General features: G+C 39.1%; 2 protein-coding genes across 3 annotated transcripts; one reads left to right on the top strand and one right to left on the bottom strand.

Annotated features, from left to right (window-relative positions):
• Positions 1 to 230: 230 nt before the first annotated feature.
• On the top strand, positions 231 to 13848 carry slc19a2 (solute carrier family 19 member 2). 2 transcript variants are annotated; one of them, XM_042405236.1, is made up of 6 exons: positions 235 to 487; positions 6488 to 7048; positions 7153 to 7399; positions 7689 to 7881; positions 10589 to 10730; positions 10845 to 13848. In XM_042405236.1, exons 1-6 carry the CDS (start codon positions 365 to 367, stop codon positions 11004 to 11006), a joined length of 1428 nt encoding a protein of 475 aa, XP_042261170.1. In that variant the 5' UTR covers positions 235 to 364; the 3' UTR covers positions 11007 to 13848. The 2 variants fall into 2 exon arrangements, with proteins under 2 accessions (XP_042261171.1, XP_042261170.1); XM_042405237.1 differs by lacking the exons at positions 10589 to 10730; positions 10845 to 13848 and adding an exon at positions 8130 to 8882 and having other exon boundaries at positions 231 to 487.
• Positions 13849 to 20015: 6167 nt separating this feature from the next.
• Positions 20016 to 23396, bottom strand: arl6ip6 (ADP-ribosylation factor-like 6 interacting protein 6). Its single transcript, XM_042405086.1, has 4 exons — positions 22517 to 23396; positions 21427 to 21480; positions 21023 to 21155; positions 20016 to 20860 (listed from the first exon to the last, which is right to left on the bottom strand). The coding sequence occupies exons 1-4, from the start codon at positions 22767 to 22769 to the stop codon at positions 20767 to 20769; spliced, it is 534 nt and encodes a 177-aa protein (XP_042261020.1). The 5' UTR covers positions 22770 to 23396; the 3' UTR covers positions 20016 to 20766.
• Between the last annotated feature and the right edge of the window lie 4302 nt (positions 23397 to 27698).

The raw sequence follows: 27698 nt of genomic DNA, 5'->3' as shown, positions 1-27698 counted from the left end.
ACAGAACATATATTCATGTATGAGTAACTTTTTAGCCAAATGAATATTAAAATAAGCTGTTAGCCCTCACTTAAAATTAAAATATCATAAAATAAATCATAAAATAAAATTTAAAAATCTACCTTCAGATAGAATCCTAAACAATGGTATAAATCAATTTCATTCTTCCCCAATGACAAATGCTAAAACAATTTCTGACCCCTGGTTTAGTCGTTTCTTCCCCTCTGCCAATACTGCAGGTCCACACTCAGACCAGCAGGGGGCGGTACTGGCCATGTGCCATCAGTCACAACCAGCACCAGAGAAGGAAGCGGTCAGTAGCGGTGAGTGCTGTGTGGTGTAGAGGGCACGCTGAGAGTCCAACATGTCTGTGTTCTACCCGACTCTGCTGCTCTGTGTGTACGGCTTCTTTTCCAGTCTGCGACCGTCAGAGCCTTTTCTCACCGCCTACCTGCTGGGACCAGACAAGAACCTGACAGAGACTCAGGTGAGTTAGCTTTCCAGGCTAAACGCTACTGAGCTGTTAGCACTACGTTGGTTACAAAATCTTGCGTCACATTTGAACTTTTGATGTTCTAGTTAAATATTTAAATTAAATTTGTATTTTTATTTCTCCTGTACCAATTTCCCCAGCAGCAGAATTATCCTCAGTTTGTGCTTCTAGTTTACATCACTATTTAATATTAGCTACGCTTTCACTGACGCACATATTGAGGTCACAGAGTTATGTCTCAAAATAAATTAGTATTCGTCTGGCTTTTAAAAATACGACATGTCCTAAATAGTCAAATATTAAGAAAAATGTAACATTGTTGCTAAGCTGTGATGTAGGAGCTGTCACACTAACTAGTTAGGTTTCACGGTTGTGAGTGGCTGTCAGAGAGCAGCACCTGTTTCATGAATGTAATGCTCATTAAGTTCCATATGGTACAAAAGCTTACACGATGAACTCACCGGAGAGGTTAACTTCTCAACAACAGTCCAGGAGAGTTCATATTTATGTCCTGTTCTAGTGAAGTCATAAAAACGGGACTTAATCCATTAAACTCTGTAGAGTCCACTGATGTATCTCATGTGTGTCCTTTCCCTCACAGACTACCAAAAAAATAGTCCCCATGAAAAGTGTTGACAGTGTGTTCTGTACAGGGACTCTATTTCTGGAAAGGATGTTGCTGCTGAATGTTTTAAATGCGTTTTCAATGATGTGAGCACCACTAACTAATTTCCATTCACCTTCATTGTATCGGTTGTAGACCGATATCTCAAAACCTGGGAAAATAAAACCAAACTATCTGGCAGTGGTGGAAGAAGTATTCAGACCCTTTAATTAAGTAAAAGTGTCAATACAGCAATGTATGAATACTCCATTACAAATAAAAGTCCTGCATGAAAAATCCTACGACAGTAAAAGTACATAAGTATCATCAGCATGATGTAGTTAAAGTATTGCAGTATGTAAGCAGCATGTTACTGTTGTAGCTGCTGGAGGTGGAGCTAGTTTCAACTACTTTATATACAGTTAGCTAGTTTAGTCCAGTGGTTCCCAACCTAGGGGTCGGGCCCCTCCAAAGGGTCACCAGATAAATCTGAGGGGTGGTGAGATGATTAATGGGAGAGGAAAGAAGAAAAAACAAAGTTCTGATACACAAATCTGTTTTCAGTTTCTGGACTTTTTCTCTAATCTTTGATTTTTGCTGAAATATTGGATCATTTGAACATTTATTGAAATGAAAGCATGTGAGAAGTTTAGAGGGAAAAATCACTATTTGGTGGAGCTGTTAACAACTCATAGACATGTGAAATGTGACCCCGACTACACACTGCTTTTTGTAAGACGTCAAAAGCCAAAAAGGTTGGAAACCACTGGTTTCATCTTTAACAATGTGTTGTATTTTAAAAGCTTGTTATATTATCCATTGTGTCAAATCTTCATCTGAAAAGTAACAAAACTGTCAAATAAATGTAGTGGAGTAGAAAGTACAATATTTCCCTCTGAAATGTAGTGGATTGGAAGTATAAAGTATCATCAAATGGAAATACTCAAGCAAAGTACAAGTACCTCAAAACTGTACTTAAGGTCTGTACTTGAGTAAATGTACTTAGTTACTTTCCACCACTGCTATCTGCATTGACACATAGGCGCTGTAATTAAGAAACTACAGGTTTTGTAATTTGGACTCTCATCACTGTGGATGGGCAACATCATATCTTTTCACACATGCACAAGTATTATATGTGTGTTGTTCTTCCAGTCCACTCCATCACAGGCTTTTCGTATCTTTGGGACACAGACTAAAGCAGTAATGTTTGCATTGTGTTTGTTCCGCTAGAGCTGCATGTGTCAGAGCTGGAGCACATTCACACATATTCCTCATACTATACATGTTTCCTCATCATGTGGTTCTGCCTCTGCACTGCTCTCTCATTTCTTAGCATGCAGGTGTGTGTGTTTGCTTTAACATTAAAGGGAAGCCTATGGTCACTGGCTAACATACAGTGCAGAGGCTCACAGATGTGCTTGTTGTGATGTGACAGTTAAAACCCATTTTACACTTGAACAAATTACATACTCAAATCCATATTAGGCTCCATATTTTTAGATGTACTGTTTATACCATTATACCTGCCACTCTCATAGGAAACACTGTTCATGTGTTGAGGATCGCTGTATAATAACGGGTCTGGATATGTTCTAATACCCTAGTCCATTTGTTTTTTCTGCTTTGTCACCCTAGCCTCAACAGCGGCTTTGGACAGAATAATCCTTCTCGGAAAATGGTCAGATTCTTTTGGAATTTCTGGTTAATCCTAAAATAATTACCTCTATCAAGTTATGAGCTCTTTCAGAAAGAGAAGCAGTGATAAAGCACACATTGCAACAGTTGGACCATGCTAACATGACATCTATTGTCTTGGGAAACTGGTTCACAAGCAGGTTTTATCCTCACTGTCAGTCAAAGCTGTTTCAGGAAATGCATAGTCCAGTTCCTGCAGTGCGTAAGGTGGTTGGAGTTATGAAATAAGCCTCAAATAGACAGAAAGTCAATGCTGTGTTATTCCATGAAACCTCTGATGCTTTAGCTTGGGACACTACAAAAGCTTGGTTTGAATCTCTCTACAAAGAAAAAGTCAGTATGTTAGTTTCACTTTATGGAGGGCCATTGTTCTGCATATATATGAATGGACTTCTAACACAGCTGAGCTGACTATGTGTATAATTCATATGTATGCAGATGATACAGTTCTTTACTATTCAGTGAAAATGACAGAAGAATATCAACGGGCTCTAACAGATGTGGAAATTAGCTGGTTTGTGGTTTAGAGTTTAACTCTGTCCTATGCTCTTTGGGCTTTCTCAATAACTCAGATACACCAGAAACTCCTTGATAATTAGTGATGGGGTTAATATGTAGGAGCAGGTCTTCTCGTTTGGGGACGTAGGTGTGACACAAGATCCTTGCCTACTGTTAAACTGCATAAGGTTGAGGTAAAAAGAGTATCTCAAAACAGGAGCTTCCTCATTACTATGTACAATGCCCTTCTCCAGGGTGATTCAAGCCTATAGGTCACTTCATTTGGTCCAGACCAAGGGACAAAAGATAAGTTGTTGCCTTTTAGTTCTACTCTGGTTTGTGTTCACATTTGCTGTTTACAAATGAACCTAGAGTAGAGGAGTAAACACAAAGTAATGTGGACTGACAGACAGAGCTACATAGACCCACAAAACTAAATCCTGGACACTGACAGCAGATCGTGCTTTGCTTTATTGGACTGATGTGTTTCTGTTTAACAAAGAGCTCACCAAGAAATAAATAATTATGAGCATTATTAGTTGATATTGCAGCTGGACCTCATATCATAAAAGGTGACGAACAGACAAAAAAGACATTTTGTATGATGATATTGTTACATTTCACTCACTTCACTTTTGATTAGGAAACTGCTAAAATACCCTGCTAAAAAGGGCATACATGTTACCATGGTTACCAAATGCCAAATATGTATGTGTATATATAATAAAATATATATGTGGCTTATAAAATCACTCCTTTCACAGTTTACAGCCAGAAGATGGATCTCATAGTCGTTTAGCTTTTGAATTCATGCTAAAATCACAACAAACAAACTGCACTACAGTTCACTTTAAAGGGTCCAACTCAATGGATGAGTGAGTAAGCGTGTTGCTTTTTCCTCTTGGTTTGGTTTCTTATCACACAGAGAAAAAAATAGCATAGAAAATACCAGTACTGCTTCTAACTTTCGATTGCGTGTGCAGCCTACAGCCTGCCTCCAAAGTTGCCCACTGTTCACCCCTTTTCTCATCGTGTTCACGCACAAACACACACAGAGCTCTGAAGCAGGCCTGTTCTCTGTGGTTGTGTTCACACCAAATCAGGCATTGCAGCACTTCCTGCAGGGTTGTGTGAAGGTGTGTGGGGGTGTGGGCGTGTTTATTTTTGCCTTACAACATAACCGCTGTGAAACAATCCGAATATAACATTCATTTCTCTGATTCACCTTTATTCACTCTCTAGCCCACTGCTGCTCTATCTCTCTCTCTATCTATCTATCTATCTATTTATCTCCCTCTATTCAAGTCAATAGGCTTTATTGGCATGAAAGGCAATAAAAAGGACATTTAAATACAATTTGAAAACAGTCAAACAGTAAAAATACAAGAATAAAAGTTACAGTTCAGTGTGAGAAATGAATAGTTATTTGATTGAATTAAAGGCAGCTGCAAACAGAAAAGTCTTCAGCCTTGATTTAAGAGAACTGAGAGTTTGTTCCAGATATGTGGTGCATTCAAAACTGAACGCTGCTTCTCCATCTTTAGTTTTGACTCTGGGGACAGAGGGCAGACCTGAGAGGTCTGTTTGGTTCGTAACTTGGCAGCAGATCTGAAATGTATTTTGTATTTTGTATTCAATTGTCTTTGACAGACAGGAAGCCAGTAAAGATCTGAGAACTGGAGTGATATGATGCACTTTCTTGTTCTTAGTGAGGACTCGTGCTCTGAATCAACTTAAGCTGTATAATTGAAGTTGAGTTGAATTTTGAGTTCCTGCTGAGATATAAGTCCTTTAATTCTTGATACTACTGCAGTGCCCGTTCAAAACGTGCCTGTTTGAAACGGGCCAGTTCCTTATTATTTCTTGAGAACCACATATATATGTATCAACTGACAATCATATCAATTAAAATGATAAGGATTTAATAAATGAAATAGTTTTAATCCAGACAGAAACTTCACCAGTGAGACTAAACTGAGGTTTAACCGTAGAAGCGGTTTATGGCCGTCCATTGGTTGATCCTGCTGCCAGTTAAATGTGTCTGTGCTCCTATTGGCTTGTTTTGCTGCCTCTGCCTCTGTTTTTTTTTTCTCCTATGTGCGCTCGTTCTTCCCTCTTGGACAGTTTAACTGAGCAGGATGCGTGCCTTTGTCCCGCTCAGCAGGTCACAGCCCAGAAGCCCCACCCTGCTATGATGTGAAGGTGTTTCTATAACCCCCCGCTGCACTCAGACACAGACCTGAGCAGCTCGCTGTTAGTGTGTTTATTCAAAGTTTATTAAACGTATCACGTGTCCAAATAACGTCACACTCAACACTGCACTTCCTTGGGTCCTGCCGTAATGTGTGTATATATATATATGTAATACATACGGTTGCTAGCTGTCATTTTTCCAGATTTTTGTGCTATCTGGCCAGGGATTCGAACCAGAAACCTTCAGACTACTACTCCGCTTCTTTAACCTCTGGGTTACCTACTGCAATGCCCAAGTTGCCCACCTATTATTTCTACCAGCCCACTCTAGTATAGTAGGCTAAAACTTGCCCTGCCTGGCTACGGCAGCTGGTTAACTCAAACTTGAAGAATAGTTAGTTAGTAAGGCAGGTCGGATTGAGGTTGGATTTTGGTTGATTGCTGTGTTCAAATGAATCAGACCAAGGGGAAACAAACTAGAGTCTGATTTAACCGGACTACAAAGAGCAGGTCTGAAAACGGCTTAGACCAGATTCAGCAAATAATCAACAGAGCTGACTCTGAAGGATCATATAATGATTGTCAGACTTCTTCAGATGGCTAGTATCGACAGCATAGACGACAGAATTGAAGTAACTGTACTGATAGTGGTCTTTAAACCCGTGTGTCACATTGCCCGCTCCATCCCTGACAGAACTGTTCAGGTGGGCTTCCCCACCGGCCCCTGATGACCGCACAAGTTCAGCAGCAGAGGCTTTGGGGAGGTGGGATCGAGAGCTGCGGTGCTACTATCTGGAATCAGTTCTGCTCAGGAACAAACTGGTCTGCAGGCTTTCAGATGGAAACTAAAATCTCAGCTCTTTTTCATTGGCTTAATGTTTTATTGTTTAATATATGTACCCAGGACTCTGCCTGCCAGTATTAACTTCCTACTGACTGGATTATACCAGTGTAATAAAGCAAGCTTATTACTGTAAATATTCTTCATCTGTTATCTGCAGGTTGTCAATGAAATCTACCCAGTATGGACATACTCCTACCTAGTGTTGCTGTTCCCCATCTTCCTGGCCACGGACTACCTCTGTTATAAGCCTGTCTTGGTCTTGCAGGCGACTAGCTTAGTAGTTACCTATGTGATGCTCCTGAAGACCCAGGGCATGCTGGCCATGCAGCTCCTGGAGTTCTTCTTTGGGCTGGCTACAGCCTCAGAGGTGGCCTACTACTCCTACATCTACAGTGTGGTGGAGCCCACACACTACCAAAGAGTGACAAGCTACTGCCGCAGTATCACTCTGTTTGGATCAGCCGCTGGCTCTCTGATTGGTCAGCTCCTCCTCTCTGTGGCCAAAGTCCAGCTGCTCCACCTGGTCATCATCACTCTAGCATCAGCTGCTGTGGCCTTCGTTGCCCCCTGGTTTCTACCCATGCCCAAGAGGAGCTTGTTTTTCCACAAGAGTACGGGAGTGGCGGAAGAAAGGCTGCAGAGGAAAAGCAAATCCCTGATGGAGAAGGCGGAGGACTTGGAGAGCAAAGAGCCTCTAAAAAAACAGGACATCTCAACGGTGAGTCACATGCTGCTGTGTTCAGGTGAAATGTGGGTAATTGTAGATAGTCATCAATTAAAATGTGTATAATTCATTCATTGGCCATGTTTCTTTTCATGTAGGTGTCCAGGTCCTCTGAGGCAGGGAGTGGTAACGGTGGTCTTTTGGAGGTGCTGCTAATGTTGTTTACAGACTTCCTGCATTGCTACAGATGTCGCCCCCTGCTGGCTTGGTCACTGTGGTGGGCGCTGGCCACCTGTGGATACTTCCAGGTCCTCAACTATGCTCAAGTACTCTGGGAGAACATTCGTCCTTCCCAGGAATATGAAATCTACAACGGCTATGTGGAGACACTGTCTACTCTGTTAGGTGAGAGTTCTGTTCCTCAGACTGCCACGATGTCAGAATTCAAAATGATTTTATAAAGTACATAGTTTTCGTGAAGCTTAATCCTTAATCTTAGATGTGGTAGTTTGACAAAACAATCTAAACTCAAGTTCCACTCACTAGTTTTCTCCAGAGCTTTAAACCACATCTCAGTCTTCGTTAATGGATGGAGTTTGCCCAGTTGAGACGAGCCTGCAGCGCTCTATATGTGCAGATATATATATATACCGTGTGAGCTAACATTGCTGCTGTGTGTTGGTTGGTGTTACAGGGGCTGTGACAGCTCTGCTGGTGGGCTACCTGCCAGTCAGCTGGTCTCTTTGGGGGGAACTGGTTCTGTTTCTCCTCTCCCTGCTGATGGCTGTGTGTGTATTTGTCATGGACACACTGAGGAACATCTGGCTGTGTTACAGCTCATATATCCTCTTCAGAGCCATATACATGCTGCTCATCACTGTCGCCACGTAAGTACAAAGAGGAGCTGTTAAGTTTTGGTTCTCTCGCTTATCAGTCAGCCACTGCAAATTTATTAAGAATCATGTCAGATGGGAATTTGAAAGTGCAGTCTTACAGTCCAAAAACAGTGTTTCTTTTGGCAGTGTTGGCCCAGTAGGATGGCTAGAAAAATAGATGTACTGTATTGATAGTATTGAGTAAGATGTTTTTTTTACCGCTTGTTTCTTATTTTCATCATGTCGACCCTCACATGAAGAGAGAAACAATCATCTCGATAATCTGAAACACTTCTGTGGGAGTGAATCTGAATTTGAACTGGGAGACTGAATCTGGAAACTTAGAAGGTTGCTCAACATGTCCTTTGGAGCAAAGTTGTCCTGAAAATGTCACATCAGAGGTAAAGAACTTAAGAGAAATCCAACGAGTGGCTCCAGAATGGTGAGAGATGATGAATCTCCCCTGAGACTGTTTGAAGATTAAAGAAAGACTATGTAACTGTTGCTGAGCAGCAATTGTGTGCTAAAATGTAGTTGCTAACAGTTAGCATTAGACTGACTGACTGACTAGCAATATGTAAGGGTCTTGCCTCAACAGGGGTGACAACTGTATCTGTGGCAACAGGCAGTTAGTAAGTTACCCAGCATGTAATATGTCCCACTGATGTTATGATCCACATCATCTTCACACATTGCAGAAAATAAAGTCTGATGGGTGCTAGCATGTAACTTATCTCTGTTGATAACAAGCTAAGTTACATATTGACGAGCAACTGTAATTCAGCAGAGGGCTGATAAATAAATGAAAACAATTAGGATGCATATGGAAATGCAGTTACTATTAGTAACATAAAAGAAATAAACCTGGTTTTATCTAAGTTAGTGTTAGCTATGTTTCCGCTAAATAAAACAAACTCAAAGGTAAAATCAGTTGTAGCAGTCACTTTGTAACGTTAGTGGCCACAAACAGTGATAACAGAAAAATGCAATCCCCATGTGAAACTGTCACATGGTTCATATTTTGGGAAAAATGGTTACATGGTTACTGTTTAAAAATAAAATTTACTATAGAAGTAACTTAAAAATACTGGAGTGCTTGCTGCTTTGCATGTAGAATTAGATTAGCCAGGTCAGACTGCGAGGTGACATGGTTAAGATTTACGTGCCAGCTTTGTGATTCACCTACGTATAGAATAGTTGTGTTCTTTTGTGACTGTGTGTTGGCTGTATACTGCTCCTTAGACAGCATGATGAATTGGAGCTTTCCATGTCTGTGCTTTTTTTCTAGTCCTCATCGGTAAGAAATGATGATTCTGAATCTAAATCTTCTTATTCAACAAAAATAAATAAGGTTATTTTAAAGGGGAACATGTTTTTAATTTTTAATGTCTTATCTGGCCTATATGTATTGGCTATAAATTAAATTATTTATAAAATAAACCTATGCCAAACATAACTTTAAAATAACAAAACATGTGAATCACTTGACTCAAATCATGTCAATCTACTGAATCAACTCAACTTGTAGTCATCTTCACTATCATCCTGAGTGTGAGGCTGAGTCACAGCCTACATTTTCGGCCTGTTACTTTGACGACAACGTCTGTTTTACACGTGTTTGCACTGCGTCTTAGAGATGGCTCTGCTGTAAAAAGCACAATGTAAATAAAAATAATTGATTGGTTTATTCATTAAACCCATTAATGTGTGTTGCATAAATGGCAAAAGCAGCGTTTTCATTGGACTTTTTAATACTTACTGTGCAGTCGTCAAGTTGCCGCCACCGGTGTTTTCCGAAGTAGCCCATCTCTCCATCATCATGCTTGTATTGTTTGAAGTGGAGGCTAGAGGTTGAATGTGTTAAATGTACAGGCATTCAAATTGCAACTTGTCAATCAAAACTATAAATGAATATAATAAAGTAGTCAGCTGGACTTAAATGAGTAGTTGACTGTTTTGCTGGCAGCTTTGAAACAGTGTTATATAATGAGTAGACACAAGTAGCAGTACAGAGATACTGTAATTGTACTAGTGGAATTACTACGATATTATATAATTACAAACATATATGAAGAATATGGATCAGAGAAGATGTTGGGAAACTGCCACAATTGTCTGTTTTTTTTCTGGTTTTTGTTCATCAATATTTGTATTTGAAACATTAGTTTAAATGTTGCTGTAGCGCTTCAAAGAGTAAAGGGAAGATAGAAAGGGAAAACTTGTGTAACTATAGTCCAGATTGCAACAAGTATTTGTAACTGTCATGTCTAAACACCGAGGGGCTGGTCTGTCACTATGTAGACTGAACTAACTGTTATAAATGAGAGGAACACAGAAAGAAGCACATTCATGTGAATATGTCCTGGAAACTGATCGTTTGAGAAGTTTGAGAACTCTGGTTCACCGCTTCAACTAAAAGCAAACATGAGCTCAGACAAATACCAGGGTTGGTGCAGCAAGACGGATTATTCATTCCTCCCTCTGTGATTCTTTCCTCTCAATCCTGTGTTTATTCTCCTCAGCAGGAGAGAGGGAGGGTGGATTTGTTTGTCAGATTGCTTAACCAACATACCACAAGTTTACCTTTAAATGTACTATATTATTCACTATACTTTATCACTGTCTGTCACCAAGCAGCTGAATAAATGAAAGAGAGATGGTGTGCTTCTGATGTGAACTTTCCTCATGTTGATCATGATTTCTGCCCTTTGACCGTCAGATATCAGATCGCAGCCAGTCTCAACATGCAGCGCTATGCCTTGGTGTTTGGAGTGAACACCTTCATGGCTCTGCTGCTGCAGACTCTGCTCACTGTGGTGGTGGTGGACTCGGCCGGCCTCGGCCTCGATGTTTTCACTCAGGTGAGAAAATGTCCAATCCTGTCAATGTATTATACATACACAGCATCCGTGGTGGCACCTCCTCCTGCAGCGTAGATCTGAAAATATGTCGTCTTGTCTTCTTTCCTCTCTCAGTTCCTCATCTATGGCGGCTACTTCGCTGTCATCTCTGTGGTCTTCCTCATCGCTGGGCTTTGCAAAGTGGTCTCCAGGAGGCGTTCTGAGCAGAAGGCCAACAGCCCAGCAGAGACAGAGTCAGACTCTCCTCCGATTAGTGACACAAGCTCTTGCAGATAGCACGTCATGACAGCTGTTAGCATCTCACACACTAAAGCTCATTGAGCACAGTGACTCCACAAGGTGAGCTTCTGTAGTCCGTTAAGCCATGGAGTTTCTTCATTGTGTCAAAGTAGAAGGTAGAGGCAAAAACTACTATCTATATAATGACTGTAGGTCACTGTGTCTTTGCCTTTTGCTTAGTAAAGCACTCCAAGCTGCATTAATCAATTTTCCCCAGTGGGTGGCAAAAGAACTCCAGAGCAAGCCAACAAACACACAGCCATGTACACATATCGTTATATCATTGTTATGGCCAACATGACAATGCAGAGGTGTAGCAAAGACTAAATGCTAGTAATGTGCACTGGCATGTAATTACTGTTGCTGCTCAGGTAGTGTACAGTGGGTTTATCAGCACTTATCAGCTGCCTGCTGCTGAAACTTTTTTAAACGCACAGTAAATCCCAAACAATAATGTGAACAAGGCCGAAAAAGCTCCACAGAGCTGCAGAGTTGGCTCACAATTCCTCGCAGGTATGTGCGACCCCTTTCACATAAATAAGTGTTTCAGTGTAAATAAAAATGATTTGATAAATGCAGCATTAAAAGACCACACTACTGATCACAGATAGATGGCTTCATCTAACATGTACGTCGCACAACTTTTTCTCGATGCACAACAATTTGTGTACGTTTCCTAGCTTATTGGAGTTGATGCCTTAGACTTGATGTGTAAAACACTAGGGATGGGTGCATTATTAGCATAAGTACCTTTTGTGTTACATATGCCACCAGCCAAAAAGATATGTTTATATTTTTCTATGTATTATTTCTTCCTGTAACTGCATAGATTGTGTATTGTACCATCAAAAACCTTAATAACATGGGTGAGTATCATTATCAGTATCTATTCTTAATGAACACAGTGCCGTTAAAGCTGTTACATTGTTGACCTGCATTCATTTTAATATTGATAATCATATACTCTCATGTTCATTACTGCTGAATGTTACATATTTTTTTTCTTGTCAACAAATCTAATGAAAAGACCAAAACTAACAATGTGCAAGTCTGTCTTAATGCTTTCTGACTTCTCAACTCTGTCCGTAGCTCTCAGCTCCAGACACATTGGTTCCCACTGAAGATGTTCATCTTCATAAATTCATTTTTAAAAAGCTCAATTAACTCCCAAAACAGCTGGTCACTGTACTTTTTGTCAAATAGGAGGAAATATTGTGTATTTGACTTTTTGAAGTGGTGGATTAATACACATTTGGTGCTGTAGTGAGTACTTGAACATGGAGCTCTACAGCACAGAGGAATAAGATATATCAGGCTGTGGACACACAGACAGTACTTGTTGGAAGGATCTCATGGAGTTTGTTGACAAATATAGAATATGTCCAGACTTATCCTTTAAGTGTGAAAGAGATAACCAAATTATTGACTTAAATCAACCAAATTCATTTTGAATGAAGTGCAAAAATACGGCTGAAATATAAAATACCATGCAATGGAAAACTTTTCATACAAGATATGTTATGTAATTGTAACTTTTGTTTTTGTTGAGTATAATGGTGTGTGTGGAAAAGTATGGAAGACTTCAAATAATGCCTGTTTTTTTTTCCACTGGCCAAATAGACTGATATGTTACAGTATATTTTAATTTGAAAACTACCTAGACCATTCCGATCAATAGATATAGTTTGTGTAGGCAGTTAGGCACTGTGCCAGCCCTCTCTTTTTTATTAGTGTCATAAACATAAGTGTATGTCTCAAACCACTGATGACAGTGTTGGATTATCAAGTGTTGTAAATGTAGTTCTTATATAAATAAGACTGTATTTGTTCTGCTGTGCAAACATGAGATGAAATACATACAATCTCAGCCTTTTTATTTAAAAAAAAAAAGTTTGATGGAAGTTTACAGAAGGTGAATAAAGTAAGCATTTTCCATTTTTACCACCCAGCCTGAATACATGTAAAACAATCTTACAAACTAACTTGAATAAAGGTCAGTATTCTACATAGAGAATTCCAACATAAAGTTCATGAATAGATTGTTGAATCTGTGTGCATGGATCACCTGGTGTGTGTGTGTGTGTGTGTGTGTGTGTGTGTGTGTGTGTGTGTGTGTGTGTGTGTGTGTGTGTGTGTGTGTGTGTGTGTGTGTGTGTGTGTGTATGTGTGTCTCCTTCAGCCCACAAAAGCATTTTGCAGATGGGTTGCAGTTATTTGTAAAATAATTTTACAGTTATTCAAGTTGGATGGATTGTCGCATATCTTTAAATCATGTTTTGTGGATCATGAAACATGCATTTGCACTGCTATTAAGACTTTTTTTTTTTTTTTTTACATTTGTCCTTCACTGTGTGAAACGGTGCCTCTCCTCCTCTCCCAGAGGGTTTCTATGGTTGTATTACAACAAAGTGTATTCATTTCATGTGACATTTATGAAAGTTGTCATCTATTTAGCAGAGATGGGCTACCTCAGGAAACCACCTGACACTTAATTCATATAGTGTGTTGTATGAGAACTAGGCTTTTGCTTTGCAGGATGTATGTGAATGTGTTTATTCTGTGGATTTCAGTTGAATTATTTGCACTCTTCTAAGACTTGGTCATACATGAAAGCCTGTGTGTGCAGTTTGTTACTTGCTAATACTGAAGGTGTGTTGTGCTGATACTTTAATCACATGGTTTAAATAAATAATCATGTAAGTGTTCCCCCCACAAACTTGTTTAGCACTTGAAATGAAAAAGCTGCCGTCTATGCAATGACTATCAAAAAAAATAAATATTTCTGCCTGATAATCATGTTTTTTTGTGTTGTGAATTGTTACTTAATTGTTAATTGTTATTTTATAACCATACTATATTTCTTTAAATAAACTTTTTCTTAAAGAAACATTTACTATCCAGTGTTTTTTTTTCTTTTATCAGAAAATAAGCCCTTTTGTTTACATTTGTTCCATGGATTGACAGCTGGACTTTTCATTTCTGATTCTGTTATGTGTGTTGATTTTGAACACTAACGGTTTAACGAACTCTAAGGGATTCCTTAAGTATAAGACCAAGATAAGGAGAAAACCTTAAGAATACTTAAGGGTGTTGTGTACAACCAATTTTATTTTAAGGAAAGCTTAACTTAGACTTAAAGGAAAATCTTAAAGTGTTTTGTGCAACCGGCCCCACCTGCACCAGCACTAAACTCTCACAAGTCCACCTACCCTCCATCAAACAGCTTCTTTGTAAGCTGCTGCTTTTGATCAGTCCTGCTGCCCATCAGCCTGCTGATCATCTGAAGACTCTCCTCGACACCAACACATGGAGGGTTAGGCTCAACATAGCACCAGCTTATGCCTCCTCATGTATTAGCATACACTTGGGTCACAAAGGTAACAATCGGTTCTTTTTCTAACTTCATTCTGTGTTTCACTATGGGAATCATCTTGGCATGACTAATGACTATGGAAGCTCCAAAACACCACGTCCACCCAGCCTCCCTCATATTCCCTGGAGTTCTTTCTGGGAAAAAACTGCCCCCTTCTCTCTCAACCCAAATGACTTAAAGAATTTACTGCCGTTTTACAGGCTGGATGTCTCAGGGCCATCCTTGGCACAAGCAGTACTAGAGGCAGACATGCCAGGGTCTGTGTGACAATCCTTACTCTACTCAGTGTGGTTTAAGGTTTTGGGAGAATTTATGCAATCCAGGAGTGGTCTATATCTCCCATAGTGAAACACCAAACAAAGTTAGAAAAAGAGCTCAATCAATTAATCAATCAATCAATTTTTATTTATATAGCGCCAAATCACAACAAAAGTCATCTCAGGGCACTTTTCACATAGAGCAGGTCAAGACCGTACTCTTTGATTTACAGAGACCCAACAATTCCCCCATGAGCGACAGCGGTAAGGAAAAACTCCCCTTTAACGGGTAGAAACCTCAAGCAGAACCAAGGTCTTAGTGGGCGGCCATCTGCTTTGACCGGTTGGGTTGAGAAAGAGAAAGAAAGAGGGAAAGGGGGGGGGGGGGGGGGGGGGGGGGGGCAGAATAACGACAATCATAACAATAACAATAAAGGGGAGTTTTTCCTTACCGCTGTCACCAAGTGCCTGCTCATGGGGGAATTGTTGGGTCTCTGTAAATCAAAGAGTACGGTCTTGACCTGCTCTATGTGAAAAGTGCCCTGAGATGACTTGTTGTGATTTGGCGCTATATAAATAAAAATTGATTGATTGATTGATTGATTGATTGAATAAGCAGCAATAGCCAGGGAAGGATGCCAACAGGACTGCGAGGGACCGTGAAGGCTCGGCCTGCAACTCAGGGTTTCCTGCGAGATGAGAAAGCACAAAAAACTCTTGAGAAGAAGCAAAGTTATTGACATGCATTGATGTTACATGAATGCATACAGACGGAGAGCCTGGTCGGCCCTAACTATAAGCTTTATCAAAAAGGAAAGTTTTAAGTCTACTCTTAAACATAGAGAGGGTGTCTGCATTCTGGACCAGCTGGAGAGTCTTTAGAGACTTGTTAGGGCAGCCTGATAAAAAGGAATTGCATTAATCAAACCTAGAAGTAACAAATGCGTGGACTAGTTTTTCTGCATCTTTTTGGGACAGGATGTGCCTGATTTTTGCGATATTACTTAAGTGAAAAAAGGCAGTCAGTTAAAGGACATATCCTGATCAAAGATAACTCCCAGATTCCTTACGGTGGTGCTGGAGGCCAGGGTAATGCCATCCAGAGTAGCTATATCATCAGATAATGTGTTTCTAAGGTGTTTAGGGCCAAGCACAATAACTTCAGTTTTATCTGAGTTTAGAACTTTGGGTTACTTAATATTATCCCCGGTTCTTTAATAACAGAGTGAGGTGTTTCACCTTGCATAGACACGGAAAGAAACTGGTCTAGAATAATGTGGTAGGTCAGCGGGGCCCTGAGCATGGTTCAACCATTCTCTGTTACTGACAGACGTGGTGTCATTGGAGCTTCTGTCGTTGATCATGCCAAGGTGATTCCCATTGTGAAACACCTCATTCTGTTATCAAAGAACCGAGGACTACATTAAGTAACTCAAAGTTTTATCTAAAAGATTATTAACTGGCGATGATTGAAAACTCAGAGGGTCGTTTAAAAACACTTAAGTTGTTCTGAATCCCCAAAGACGCTTCTAACCTGGATGAAATAATATTCCATCTGCTGAATGAAAAGTTCTTATCCATGACTGGAGGTCAGTTTGTTCAGGAGCAGAGCGTACAAGATGCAAAATGAATACAAAGTCATGAAACTGAAATGCATCCAAGCCATCAAAATTTGTGACCCTACCTAAATACTATGGTACAGTGTGGTAACAGCTATCATAATAAAGTATGCAATAAAGTATAATAAAAAAACATTGAGGTAACAAAATGGATAAGTCACAGAATACATTTTTTCATAATTATGCGATTTTGTCTCGTAATTATAAGATAGTAAGACATAATTATGACACTGAAGTGATAATAATGAGATAAGGTAGGCTATCCATTAGTTTTTTCTTTTTTGAATGCAATTGCGCTTCTGTATGTGATCATAAACCATGAAGATCACACTGACCCATTAGGGTAACTGAGAAAGAAATATGTAATAAATGAAGTCACTAAAAATGTATCAATAACAGTTGTGAAGAAAGTGGGATCCTTTTTACACACTCCTTGTTCAGTCTGCTGCAGTGTTAGCAGGCTGAGGACTCTGCAGGCTGAACATGAGAGAATGCTGCCATCTTCTGGCCAGAAGAGGCAACTTTCTCTCAGTGTCCTTTGGTAAGGTATCAGATCTCTATCTAAACTGCCCTACAAAGGCAAAGTGCAGTATCTGCACTTTTTGTGTAATTCATTTTTTTGCACCAATCTTAAGTGCAGTATCTGTTCTTCAATCTGTTAGAGTTCCATTGTTCTACTGTTTCATTTCCCAGAGATATTGTTTTTTTTATTAGTTTTGCAGTATCTGCAAAAATGTACTGTGAAGCCAAGACAGAGTGCAGTAACTGTACTTACTGCAGTTTAACTTGATTTCACCATGAAGAATGTCACATACTGCAGTTTATCTTTGTTTTAGGACCAACTTTGAAAATGAGGCTGATAGTTACTGCTTCTTTATAGGTGACATCCTGAACAAAGTGAAATGTGAAATCTTTGACAGAAGGAAGAAATTCTTAAAGATGGCACTTTCCCGTGTATTGACCAGACAGCAGTGGAGGACATTACACTCAAATTTTTCGAACCTGGGCACAGTTTCATGAGTGCAGATTCTATCCACCATGGTGTGGAGCTGGCAATGAAGAAGCACCCTGGTGGAAAACTGTACGACTTTGATGACTTTGTCGACGTCGTCAGCAGTTCCAGTCCCAACATTGAAGTCATCCAACTCAACAACAAGGATGTCCTGGCTTGGAAGTCTGGCAAAGCTCAAGAAGACTGGGGTGAAGCTGGCTAGCATGATAGAGATTCGGGCAAGGAAAAGCTCCAAGAATCTCTTCTACAAGACCGCTCATAACCAGGAAGAACACTGGGAGCTCGACTTCATGAAGAAGAATTTGTAGAGGAAGCAGTCAGGGCCACCACGTCACCTCTGTGAGGAGAACAGAGGAGTACCTCTCAGCAAGAAGACAGACATCATCAACAAGCTCATCCCTCTTATGCCAGAGACCAGCAGACGCTTCTGGCAGGAATTGAAAGTCTCTGAGACGGCTGTTGAGGATTCCCTGGCCGATGAAACTGTTACAGAATTACATGTGTAGGCCTATCTCCCGTCAAAGCATTCAGTATAATTAATTGATGAATTGATATCAGTTAATTGTTCAGTTCATAGTAATTGTTGTTCACATACCCAAACATACAGGCCTGTAACTGTAAGAGTTTGTTCATAACATTAAAAGACATTAAAAGACAATTCTTACTTACAGCAGCTTATCACTGTTTGGCCATATAATTATACTGCAGTAAAACAAGGGCAAAGTACAGTATTAGCTGTAAAACTGCCAAGGTCAGTCTGAAGGTCAAACTACAATATGCTTGAAATTCACTGCACTCTTATCTATTCAATCATATACTTAATAGTTAAATATAATTTGATGCTTACACTTGGAAAACAAAAAACACAAAAAGCTGTTTTTCTCAGGTCAGTGAACTACAGTATCTGTCTGCATCTTGGTTCTAAATAATTTTACAGTCTCTGTGTTAATCTGGTCCAGGTTTGAGTTACCCATCATGAATCCACCATACCTTGATGCAGGTGCAACTTCTCGATTTCCAGGTTTGTTTGTTTTTTTTATTAATATCTCATGTATGCTAACTATATGGATTGTTTTTTGAGTTCAGAAACACCTGATATTAATCTTACAAATCTTAGGCTACTCAATATCGTCTATGCTGCTACTGTTGTTCTGAAAGTGCATTCCAGCATTCAGAGATTCTGATCATGTTCCTCATTCTGAGTCATGCTCTCTGAAGGTAAAGATAAGGGTAAAATGTCTTGTCATGCTTTTTCCTGCCATCACAGGAGAATAACAGCTGCATACTGATGTATACAAGTCATTTATTTATTTAGTTTTTTGAAAAAAACAGTGGTGGAAAGTAACTAAGTACATTTACTCAAGTACTTTACTTATGCAGTTTAGAGGTACTCCATTCTGCTCCATTTGATGCTACGTTATACTTCCAATCCACTACATTTCAGAGGGAAATATTGTACTTTCTACTCCGCTACATTTATTTGACAGCTTTAGTTACTTTTTAGATGAAGATTTGACACAATGGATAATATAACAAGCTTTTAAAATACAACACATTGTTAAAGATGCAACCAGTGGTTTCCAACGTCTTACAAAAAGCAGTGTGTAGTCGGGGTCACATTTCACATGTCTATGAGTTGTTACAACTTCATCCAACAATGTGCAGTATCATCAAATACACCAACTACACATACTGTAGCTGCAGCTTGAAAGTCAGCCAGCTGAGTTGATCGTTCATTCAGGCAGCCTGGTGGAAAGACCATCATACACATATTTTCATTTTTAGACCTGAACACAAAATCCTGCTATGTGGTTTGAAGACTAGTGACATGTTGAGTCTGTAAAAGGTCTCTATTTGAAATTGATTTCAGAGGACATGACTTGTGAACACATCTATCCATTTATCATGATATTTAGAATTTTGCAATAATTTCATTTCACAGATTCAATATTTACTGATATGACCACCTGGCTTTTTTTTCCTTCCACTTATGTTTTTTTTGGGGGGGGAAAGGCCTTTCCATGTGTGAATGCAGTCTTCAATAAAAAATTATGCAAACTAAATTGTGGAAAAGCATTTCCTGATGGTGGTCCTATAGCAACCAACTGAATTTTAAAGCTTCAATTTAAGAGAAATACCTTACTGTATAATGAACTGTAGCAGATGAGAGATGAGATGAATTGTCAACAAATGCTAAAACTTTAAAACTTATTTCCCCATTGAACACAACTTCATGTTTTAGCATTTTGTAGGTTCTTAGGTAGTGCCATTTAAATGTGTAAAGTAAGTATAGGATTTGCTATATTTAATTCTTGTTGTTCTATGGCACATATACAGATGCAGACAGTACAGCTGAATAAAAGCTGTTATCACTGCAGTACTGAGCACCATTTTGCTGAATTGTTACAGTTAAAGACCCCCCCAGACATGTATTAAGCTATATATAAATACTCTACTTGGAACAATAATGTGTGTCTGATATGCACACAAGATGTCTCCTACTTCACTGTAAAGTCCATTCTCAGTGTTTGTGCACTGGAGGCTTCAAGTTTCCACATCACACTTGTTGAATATTGGACCAGAATAGGCTCCAAACTAGTTGTGATGTCACAGATCATGCATCATAAGCCCTGCCCCTTAAAAAAAACAGATTTTCAATGAGCAAAGAGAAACTTTCCACTTTCAGCAGATGAATGTGAAAACAAACTCTGCACATACATCATTCTGCACAGTGAAGCTCAAACATCCAACTGTAGGAACAAGAAGAAAGAAGAAGAAGAAGAAACAAGAAGAAAAACATATATTTGAGTGGAAGAGGACTTAAATGACACTTGACATCAAGAGACAGAGCACATAATCAATATAGACATATAGTAATATGACTTTAGATCCACAAAAAAAAAGTACCTTTAACAATTACAAATGTTCCCTTTTAATGACAGATATCTCCCAACAACTAGCAGGATGTTAATTAATGATCATTTAAACATAACTGAAGAGTATTAAAGACTTTTCCAATACATAACAGTTTATCAAACATTTCCTTTTGACATCACATACAGTCTGGAATACACAACAGTGTAGTCAGTGTTCAATGACTCAAAGTTTCTGGAAAAAAAAAAGATTCACCTGATCCTGACATTGCATGTTTTATTTCTGTCTTCTTAGATCAGTACTTGAACATAAAAATTGACACCACTGATTTATGGCCAGTCCATCATCACATTAACAAAGCATGTAAATACTGTGTATCAAACATGTTTGTGAGGTAGCTTGATGCTGCTAATTCTGTCCTTTTGAGTACTGAACAAATGTTTTGGAGAAATTTTATATTTATGCTCTGCCAGCTGGTCTTATATACACATAATAATTAAACTTTCCTTTCAAACTTGTATTTTAATATTGAAGAAATCAGTATCAGACACCAGTTTACCTGAGCATTTCTGCTGGGAGTGTGTACATGTTTATATATATATATGTGTGTGTGTGTGGAGGGTCAGGTGAGGCTCCAGATGACAGTGAGCATGGCCATGATGCCATTCAGGACAGCAATACCATAACCCATGTGGTAACCATGGGCCGATGAATCTCTAGAGAAAACACACAGACAGACAGAGGTTTTGATTTCTGTTATCATGCTAATGTCAACACACAGCTGCTGCATGTTAGTCATGTTAAGGGTTCGTGTGGTTGACCACATTGACTTGTTGATGTCTCATAGATGCAGGAAAGTAGTAAAGGCGGTGTGTTACCTTAAGTATGACAGTGTCAGCGGTGTTGGGAACATCATGCCAGGTTGGTAGGAGTCCAGGTAGGTCAGAGTCCATGAGACGATACAGCAGATACATCCTACTAATACTGACAGCACCAGGATACTCCAGAAACCTGCACACAAACACATACACACACACATTATTTCTTTTGTAAGTTTTCAATAACTAAAGCTGCCATTAGCACTGCTAAACTCAATATTTGTGTCACTGAATCAAATTATGGCGCAAAGTCAAGTGTAGTGACACACAAGCCAGCCTTAAAGTAGAGCAGGGCTATGGGAGGTAATATTTAATACGGTACCTCTACAATTGTTAATGTTAAGTCAACACTTTACATGAAGATGATGAACAATTACATGTTTTACACGCATAATGATACTCACCCAACATCCTCTCTTCAGTCCCATCCTCTCCCCTCACTCTCTCTGCCCGCAGCTCTGAAACAATCACTATCAATGAATATCAGTGTTCCATTCAGTTCAATTCACTTTAATGACCACACAGCTAAACTGGTGGAATTTGGTTCCAGTACAGTGTGTAGCAGCCAGTGGTGGAACAAGTATTCACATCCTTTTACTTAATGAGGCAAAATAAAAATAAGTACTATAAAAAATACTCCGTAAGTACATAGGTATTATGAGCTTGATGTAGTTAAAGTATTGCAGTAAAAGTACATAAGTATTATGAGCTTGATGTAGTTAAAGTATTGCAGTAAAAGTAGTGGTTTGGTCCCTCTGACTGATATATTATTATATATGACATCATTAGATTATTAATAGTGAAGCATCAGTGTTAGAGCAGCATGTTACTGTTGTAGCTGCTGGAGGTGGAGCTAGTTTACACTACTTTATATACAGTTAGCTAGTTTAATCCAGTGGTTCCCAACCTAGGGGTCGGGCCCCTCCAAAGGGTCAGCAGATAAATCTGAGGGGTGGTGAGATGATTAATGGGAGAGGAAAGAAGAAAAAACAAAGTTCTGATACACAAATCTGTTTTCAGTTTTTGGACTTTTTCTCTAATCTTTGATTTTTGGTGAAATATTGGATCATTTGAACATTTATTGAAATGAAAGCATGTGAGAAGTTTAGAGGGAAAAATCACTATTTGGTGGAGCTGTTAACAACTCATAGACATGTGAAATGTGACCCCGACTACACACTGTTTTTTGTAAGACGTCAAAAGCCAAAAAGGTTGGAAACCACTGGTTTCATCTTTAACAATGTGTTGTATTTTAAAAGCTTGTTATATTATCCATTGTGTCAAATCTTCATCTGAAAAGTAACTAAAGCTGTCAAATAAATGTAGTGGAGTAGAAAGTACAGTATTTCCCTCTGAAATGTAGTGAACCAAATTGAAAAAAAACTTGAAACCAGATATGTGTTTAGAAAATAGTTCCATGTCATTGTCAACAGCACTGCATGCATGACACACCCCTGACCCCGCTCTCGCTGTCATGGATGTGTATGGAGGTACCTGTGAGGATCGGGTAGAGGAGGGCAGAGAAACTACCGACCGCGGCCACAGCAGCGGAGGACATCAGGATTGACAGCGCGACCGCGGGCCAGGGTCTGGGGCCGTTCCGGTGGGTTAACGGCCGCCTTCCATTCCCACCGGGTCTCTCTGCTGACATGAGCCTCTCTCCAAATCTCACAGACGGAGGTTCTGCATGAACCATGTCTTCTGACAAACTTTCACTTACAACGACCCCATCCGTCGCACTCGGCATTCTGAAGTATTGACAGCAAAGTTTACACCCTAAAGTACAACGTGTGTATTTACTGCCTGTATCGTAGTTACACTGTCTCTGTTAAACCCTGTTAAACTCTGTTTACTCCCAACTGGCCACTTTACAGTTGTGTCAGGAAATGTTTATCGCCTATTTCTCCTTTCGCCTTTTTCCAGTCGCACTTCCGCACACACGATTGTCCCTCAGGCCTTTCCGGCAGCGTAGTTTTATCTTTTATTTTCTGTAGTTACGCCCGTGCCACATATTTTAATGATTACGAAACATGGATATATTTCAAGAGCTCTTAAAACACATCCATGTTACGAAACAATATTTTACGCCATCTTGTGAAGGGCTCATTGCATAGATGGAATATGGTTTCAGTCAAAAAATGTAAAATACAAGTCTCCTTAAAAAACGATCCAAAGGTTTGTACATAATTAAAATGCCTTTATTTTACATTGAAATATGTATTTAAAATGTCAAACACAGGAGCTCAGCAGTAGCTTAAACACCGATATTTCACACTAATGAGTTGAGGGAGAGGATGATTCTCCTCCAATGAGCAAGCCTGTTGGTCCAAAACAAGGAAGTGATGCATCATCAATAGAAGGGAGAGGGAGGGGGGAGGGAAGAGAAAGGGGAGGGAAGGGGTGAACTTAAATGTTAAAAAGATAGATAATGTGGCTACCAAGTCAAGGTGGACCTGATCCTTTCCATATGTACACATGATCAATACAATCTTTTCGTTATATCTGAAGTCATATTTCACAGAAAAGGAGAACATTCTATTTCGTCATTGAGACTGGGGTATTGGAGTAGTCTTTTTAGACGGTCACCTCCTCTAATGTCCTTTTCATTTTTCATTTCATTTAGCAGACATTTACATTTTGTGGTGTGGCCGCGGTCTCTGGTGAGGGCAAATACCTCCACCCCTACCTCTCTTATAGAAAAAAATAATAATAATAATAATTTGGTCACTTCCCACTGGACAGACTCTCTCCACAATGGTCTGAGAGTGGTCCAACTATGGAAGTAGACTAAATTTGGGCAACAAAAATAGTCACTTCCCACGGGACAGACTTTCTACAAAATGGTCTGAGAGAGGTCCAACTACGGAGTAGACCTAATTTGGACAATGTCTAAAACAAACAAACAAAAGAAGAAGAAGAAAAAAAGACAGAGAAGGGGGAAAGAAGGAAAACAAACCACCAACAAACAATATAGGAGGAATACCCCTTAGCTGGTCTCAGCTGGTCTGGTTCCTGGGCTGTGGCTGTGTTGCTGGGGGGTTGCTGTTCTTTCTCACCCCCCCTCCCTTTCACCCTCTCTCCCCCTCTCTCTCTATCTCTCTCTCCCTTTCTCACTTTCATTCACTCCCCCCCTTCCCTTCTCCCTATCACCCATAATCAATCCATATTGCTTAGTTGCTCTTTACGTTTATTGTCTTTTTCATTGTAATATGATGTTGTCATTGTTGTTGTTTGTGATTATTTGTGTTTGTTTGTTTATTTGCTTGATTGGTTTTTTATTTATTTGTTGTTTTTTTCTCTCTTTCCACTATGTCTCGTTAACTGTATCACCAATTAAAAAAAAAAAAGACATTTATATTTTGCATTTAGCAGACGCTTTTATCCAAAGCGACGTACATCTGAAACTGATACAACACAAGCAGGGATCTAGTCAGGAGACAACAACACCAGTATGTGCCATAAAGCTTAAGATAGAGTCCGATAGGATGCAGATGCCAACAGGCAGTGCACTAAATAACTTTCAGTGTATTATGGTTGCCATGTTCTGTTCACACATGTGATGCCATACCATAATCAACATTGTTTGTGTGGATGGCATTTTTTTGTTCTATAACTGGATCTTTTAGTCTTCTTTTTGATTATCCTACGCAGAAACAACCACAGGGGCACTCCAGTCTATCAACAATGTGTGTTTTTGCAATTGGCAAAGTGTCTAATTTGATCTTGAAAATGACTAGGTTTTTTAAACTAAGGTTTTTGGTGTGGGAGGGGGAAGATGACTCTGTACCACCTTGCCTCTCAGGGTCGGTGCACGTCTGAATGGGAACACTGGTTCTGTGAACAGTGGTTGGAGAGATACGTTGCTCTGAAGAATTCTCCAATTATATTTAATGATGTTTCTGATTTGAGATGCTTGTTTGTTGTATTGCGTCACAAAATATGTTGTTGGAAACTGGTGTGGTTTCTTTTTGGCTTGGAGTAACTGTTTTCTATTCAAGGACATGGCTCTTTAAAGTATTTTATCCACTGTATTTCTTTTGTATCCTTGTTCAGTGAAGCAGTTCACCACCTTGTCATCAAACTCCTCTTCTGTGTCACATACTCGTCTTCGTCGTTGGAACTGGCCAAATGGAATGCTGTCTGTAATAGTCTTTGGATGGAAACTATCGGCCCTTAGATTGCATTTTGATCAGTGGCTTTTTGATGGATAGTAGTATGTAAATCTCCATCATCTGCTTTTGTGATTTTCACATCTGGGAAATTGATTTCCTTTTTGCTGTATTCCAAAGATAGTTTCAGGCTCTCACTGGTGTTGTTCCAATATTTATTAAATTCAAGTACTACATGTCATTCACATTGCATAAAGAATATTAGATAGTCCATGTAGCGTCCAAACCATTTTATTTTGTCCAAGTAGGGGTTGAATGAACTTCAAATGAATTTCTACTCCTGCGCTCCTAGAAACAGGTTGGCATAGGAGGGTGGATAGTTCATGCCCATTGCTGTGCCCCATGACTATCTGTACAGCTGTTTCTATAAGATAAATAAAAATGTCCATCCTGTGAATTCAACAATCAAACCTCTTGGGGGAACTGGCTCATCTCTCAGTTGTAGTAAACCTTATTCATGATCACATCCATTGCAATCATGTATGCATCCCTGATGTTTTTTATTTCATTATTTCTGTTTAAGACTTGGGCAGTGTCCTTGATGTAAGACTGTAGGTTTGGAACAAAAGTGGTATGATATGGTGGTCAGTGAATTTCAGTGTTGTGCCTTATGTGAAGCAGAACTTATCTAAAAGTCAAAGATCTCTATGTGCTCAGTTACGTTAAGGTATATTATCATTGGCTATAGAAACAGGCAATTTTAATGTTTCCCAGAGGAGAAAAGACTGTTTGCTGTGTGATTTTGGAGAGACTGAAGACAAAGTTCATTATATGATGATTTAAGGGCTACACTATTTAGTAAAATGTCCTTAATTTCTGGTGATTTTTTTCTGGATGAATGATTAGCTATAAAAAACTTGATCTGTGTTTAGTTTAGTTTATTAGTTTATTTAACAGGGGCCATGTACAACACAACTGTTGGGCCAGAGTTAGCTATATAGCTAATTTACATCTGTGCTCCCTGGACAAATATTGATATAAAGATATAAAGAATTATACCAACAATTAAAAACAATACAATTAGCAAAATGCACAAATAGTACATCACACATAAAACAACATCATACAAAATATACCTTACATACACACCATGTTGGAAAACAGTTGGTTCCATACAAGGGTTTTTATCAGTGATCACATGATTGGTTCGTCTTGAGCCAATTTTTAAGTGTTGTTTTAAAAATATGGAAGCTTGTGCATTCTCTGATATGGGAGGAAATTGAGTTCCACTTATCTGCTGCTCTGACTGAAAATGCTGATTGTCCAAAAGCAGTTCTCCGAAATTTAGCTGAGTAGTCACCTCTGATCAGTCACCTGATGCCCTGGTCTCCCTAGCATTGTTCCTGCAGAATGACACATTGTTTAAGTGGTGGTGTTGCAAGATAATGAATTAATTTATACATCAGACACATATCAGCAAAACAAAGAAAACTGTCAAAGGTCAAAAAACTGTCAAAGGTCAGGAATATTTCAGATGAAGACTTGTCGGACAGATATTTGCTTCCTGTTTTTTTGTGAAAAGTGCTATGAGCTGCATTTTTGCATGACGTGTTTTATCAAATTCCATTCTGTCTCTGAACATTACCTTGGCATAATTTATGATTTATTCCCCACAGGTTTGATTAATTGATTCTAAGTAGAGAGTGGCCCATTTTTTTTTACTCTTCAAAACAGCTTTCCTAAAGAGTTTTAATTTTCCAGCATCCTTATTATCAGCAGTTTTATTGGAAAACATGAGTGAGGGTTTTTTCAGTGAAAAAAAGAGTGATTCACACCAATTTTCAACATGCAACATACTTATGTTAAAGTGACAGTAACAGTCAAAAGTTTGGAAAAAGCTACTCATTCAAGGGATTTTCTACATTTTTACTCTCTTCTACATTGTAGATCAATACAGACATCAAAGCCACGAAATAACATATGGAATTACATAGTAAACAAAAAAGTGTTAAACAAACCAACATATGTTTCATATTTTAGATTCCTCAGCGTAACCACTGTTTGCCTTGATGAAAGCTTTGCACAGTCTGCATTCTCTCAACCAGCTTATCCTGTTTACTATATAATTCCGTAAATGTTATTTCATAGTTTTGATGTCTTCAGTGTTGTTCTACAGTGTAGAAAGCCCTTGAATGATTAGGTGTGTTCAAACCTTTGACTGGTACTGTGCATGGTATTAAGAATGGTTAAAGATGCTGATGGTGAAATTGTTTTCTCTGCCTCTCCAATATTTATGCTATTTCTTTGGTGTTAAAACCTTAATCACGGGGCACTATAACATGTGTAAGATATCAGATTTTTGTGCTATCAAACTTAGTTTTAGCTGTTCTGGAAACCTTGAGATAATGTTACATTGTGTATTTGACTAATTATCTACAGAATAGGAAAAATACACGATGAAACAACTCAAATCTGACACCTACCAGGCCACAGGAGGCTTTTATTTTGACAGGTACGGTACATAACCAGAAATACATGCGTTTATTTTGAAAACCTGGGAGCCGGAA

Source organism: Thunnus maccoyii, chromosome 24 (genome assembly GCF_910596095.1).
Source record: "Thunnus maccoyii chromosome 24, fThuMac1.1, whole genome shotgun sequence".
Lineage (NCBI taxonomy): Eukaryota > Metazoa > Chordata > Actinopteri > Scombriformes > Scombridae > Thunnus > Thunnus maccoyii.
This window is presented reverse-complemented; position numbering and strand designations above follow the sequence as displayed.

Excerpts from the sequence above, each read along its gene's own strand:
- arl6ip6 (XM_042405086.1), bottom strand. The coding sequence starts at position 22,769 with ATGCCGAGTGCGACGGATGGGGTCGTTGTAAGTGAAAGTTTGTCAGAA. Across the intron at positions 21,481-22,516 it reads CCTCTACCCGATCCTCACAG|AGCTGCGGGCAGAGAGAGTG; the intron begins GTACCTCCATAC and ends TGATTGTTTCAG. Across the intron at positions 20,861-21,022 it reads CTGACACTGTCATACTTAAG|AGATTCATCGGCCCATGGTT; the intron begins GTAACACACCGC and ends TGTTTTCTCTAG.
- slc19a2 (XM_042405236.1), top strand. The coding sequence starts at position 365 with ATGTCTGTGTTCTACCCGACTCTGCTGCTCTGTGTGTACGGCTTCTTT. Across the intron at positions 488-6,487 it reads AGAACCTGACAGAGACTCAG|GTTGTCAATGAAATCTACCC; the intron begins GTGAGTTAGCTT and ends TGTTATCTGCAG. Across the intron at positions 10,731-10,844 it reads GCCTCGATGTTTTCACTCAG|TTCCTCATCTATGGCGGCTA; the intron begins GTGAGAAAATGT and ends TTCCTCTCTCAG.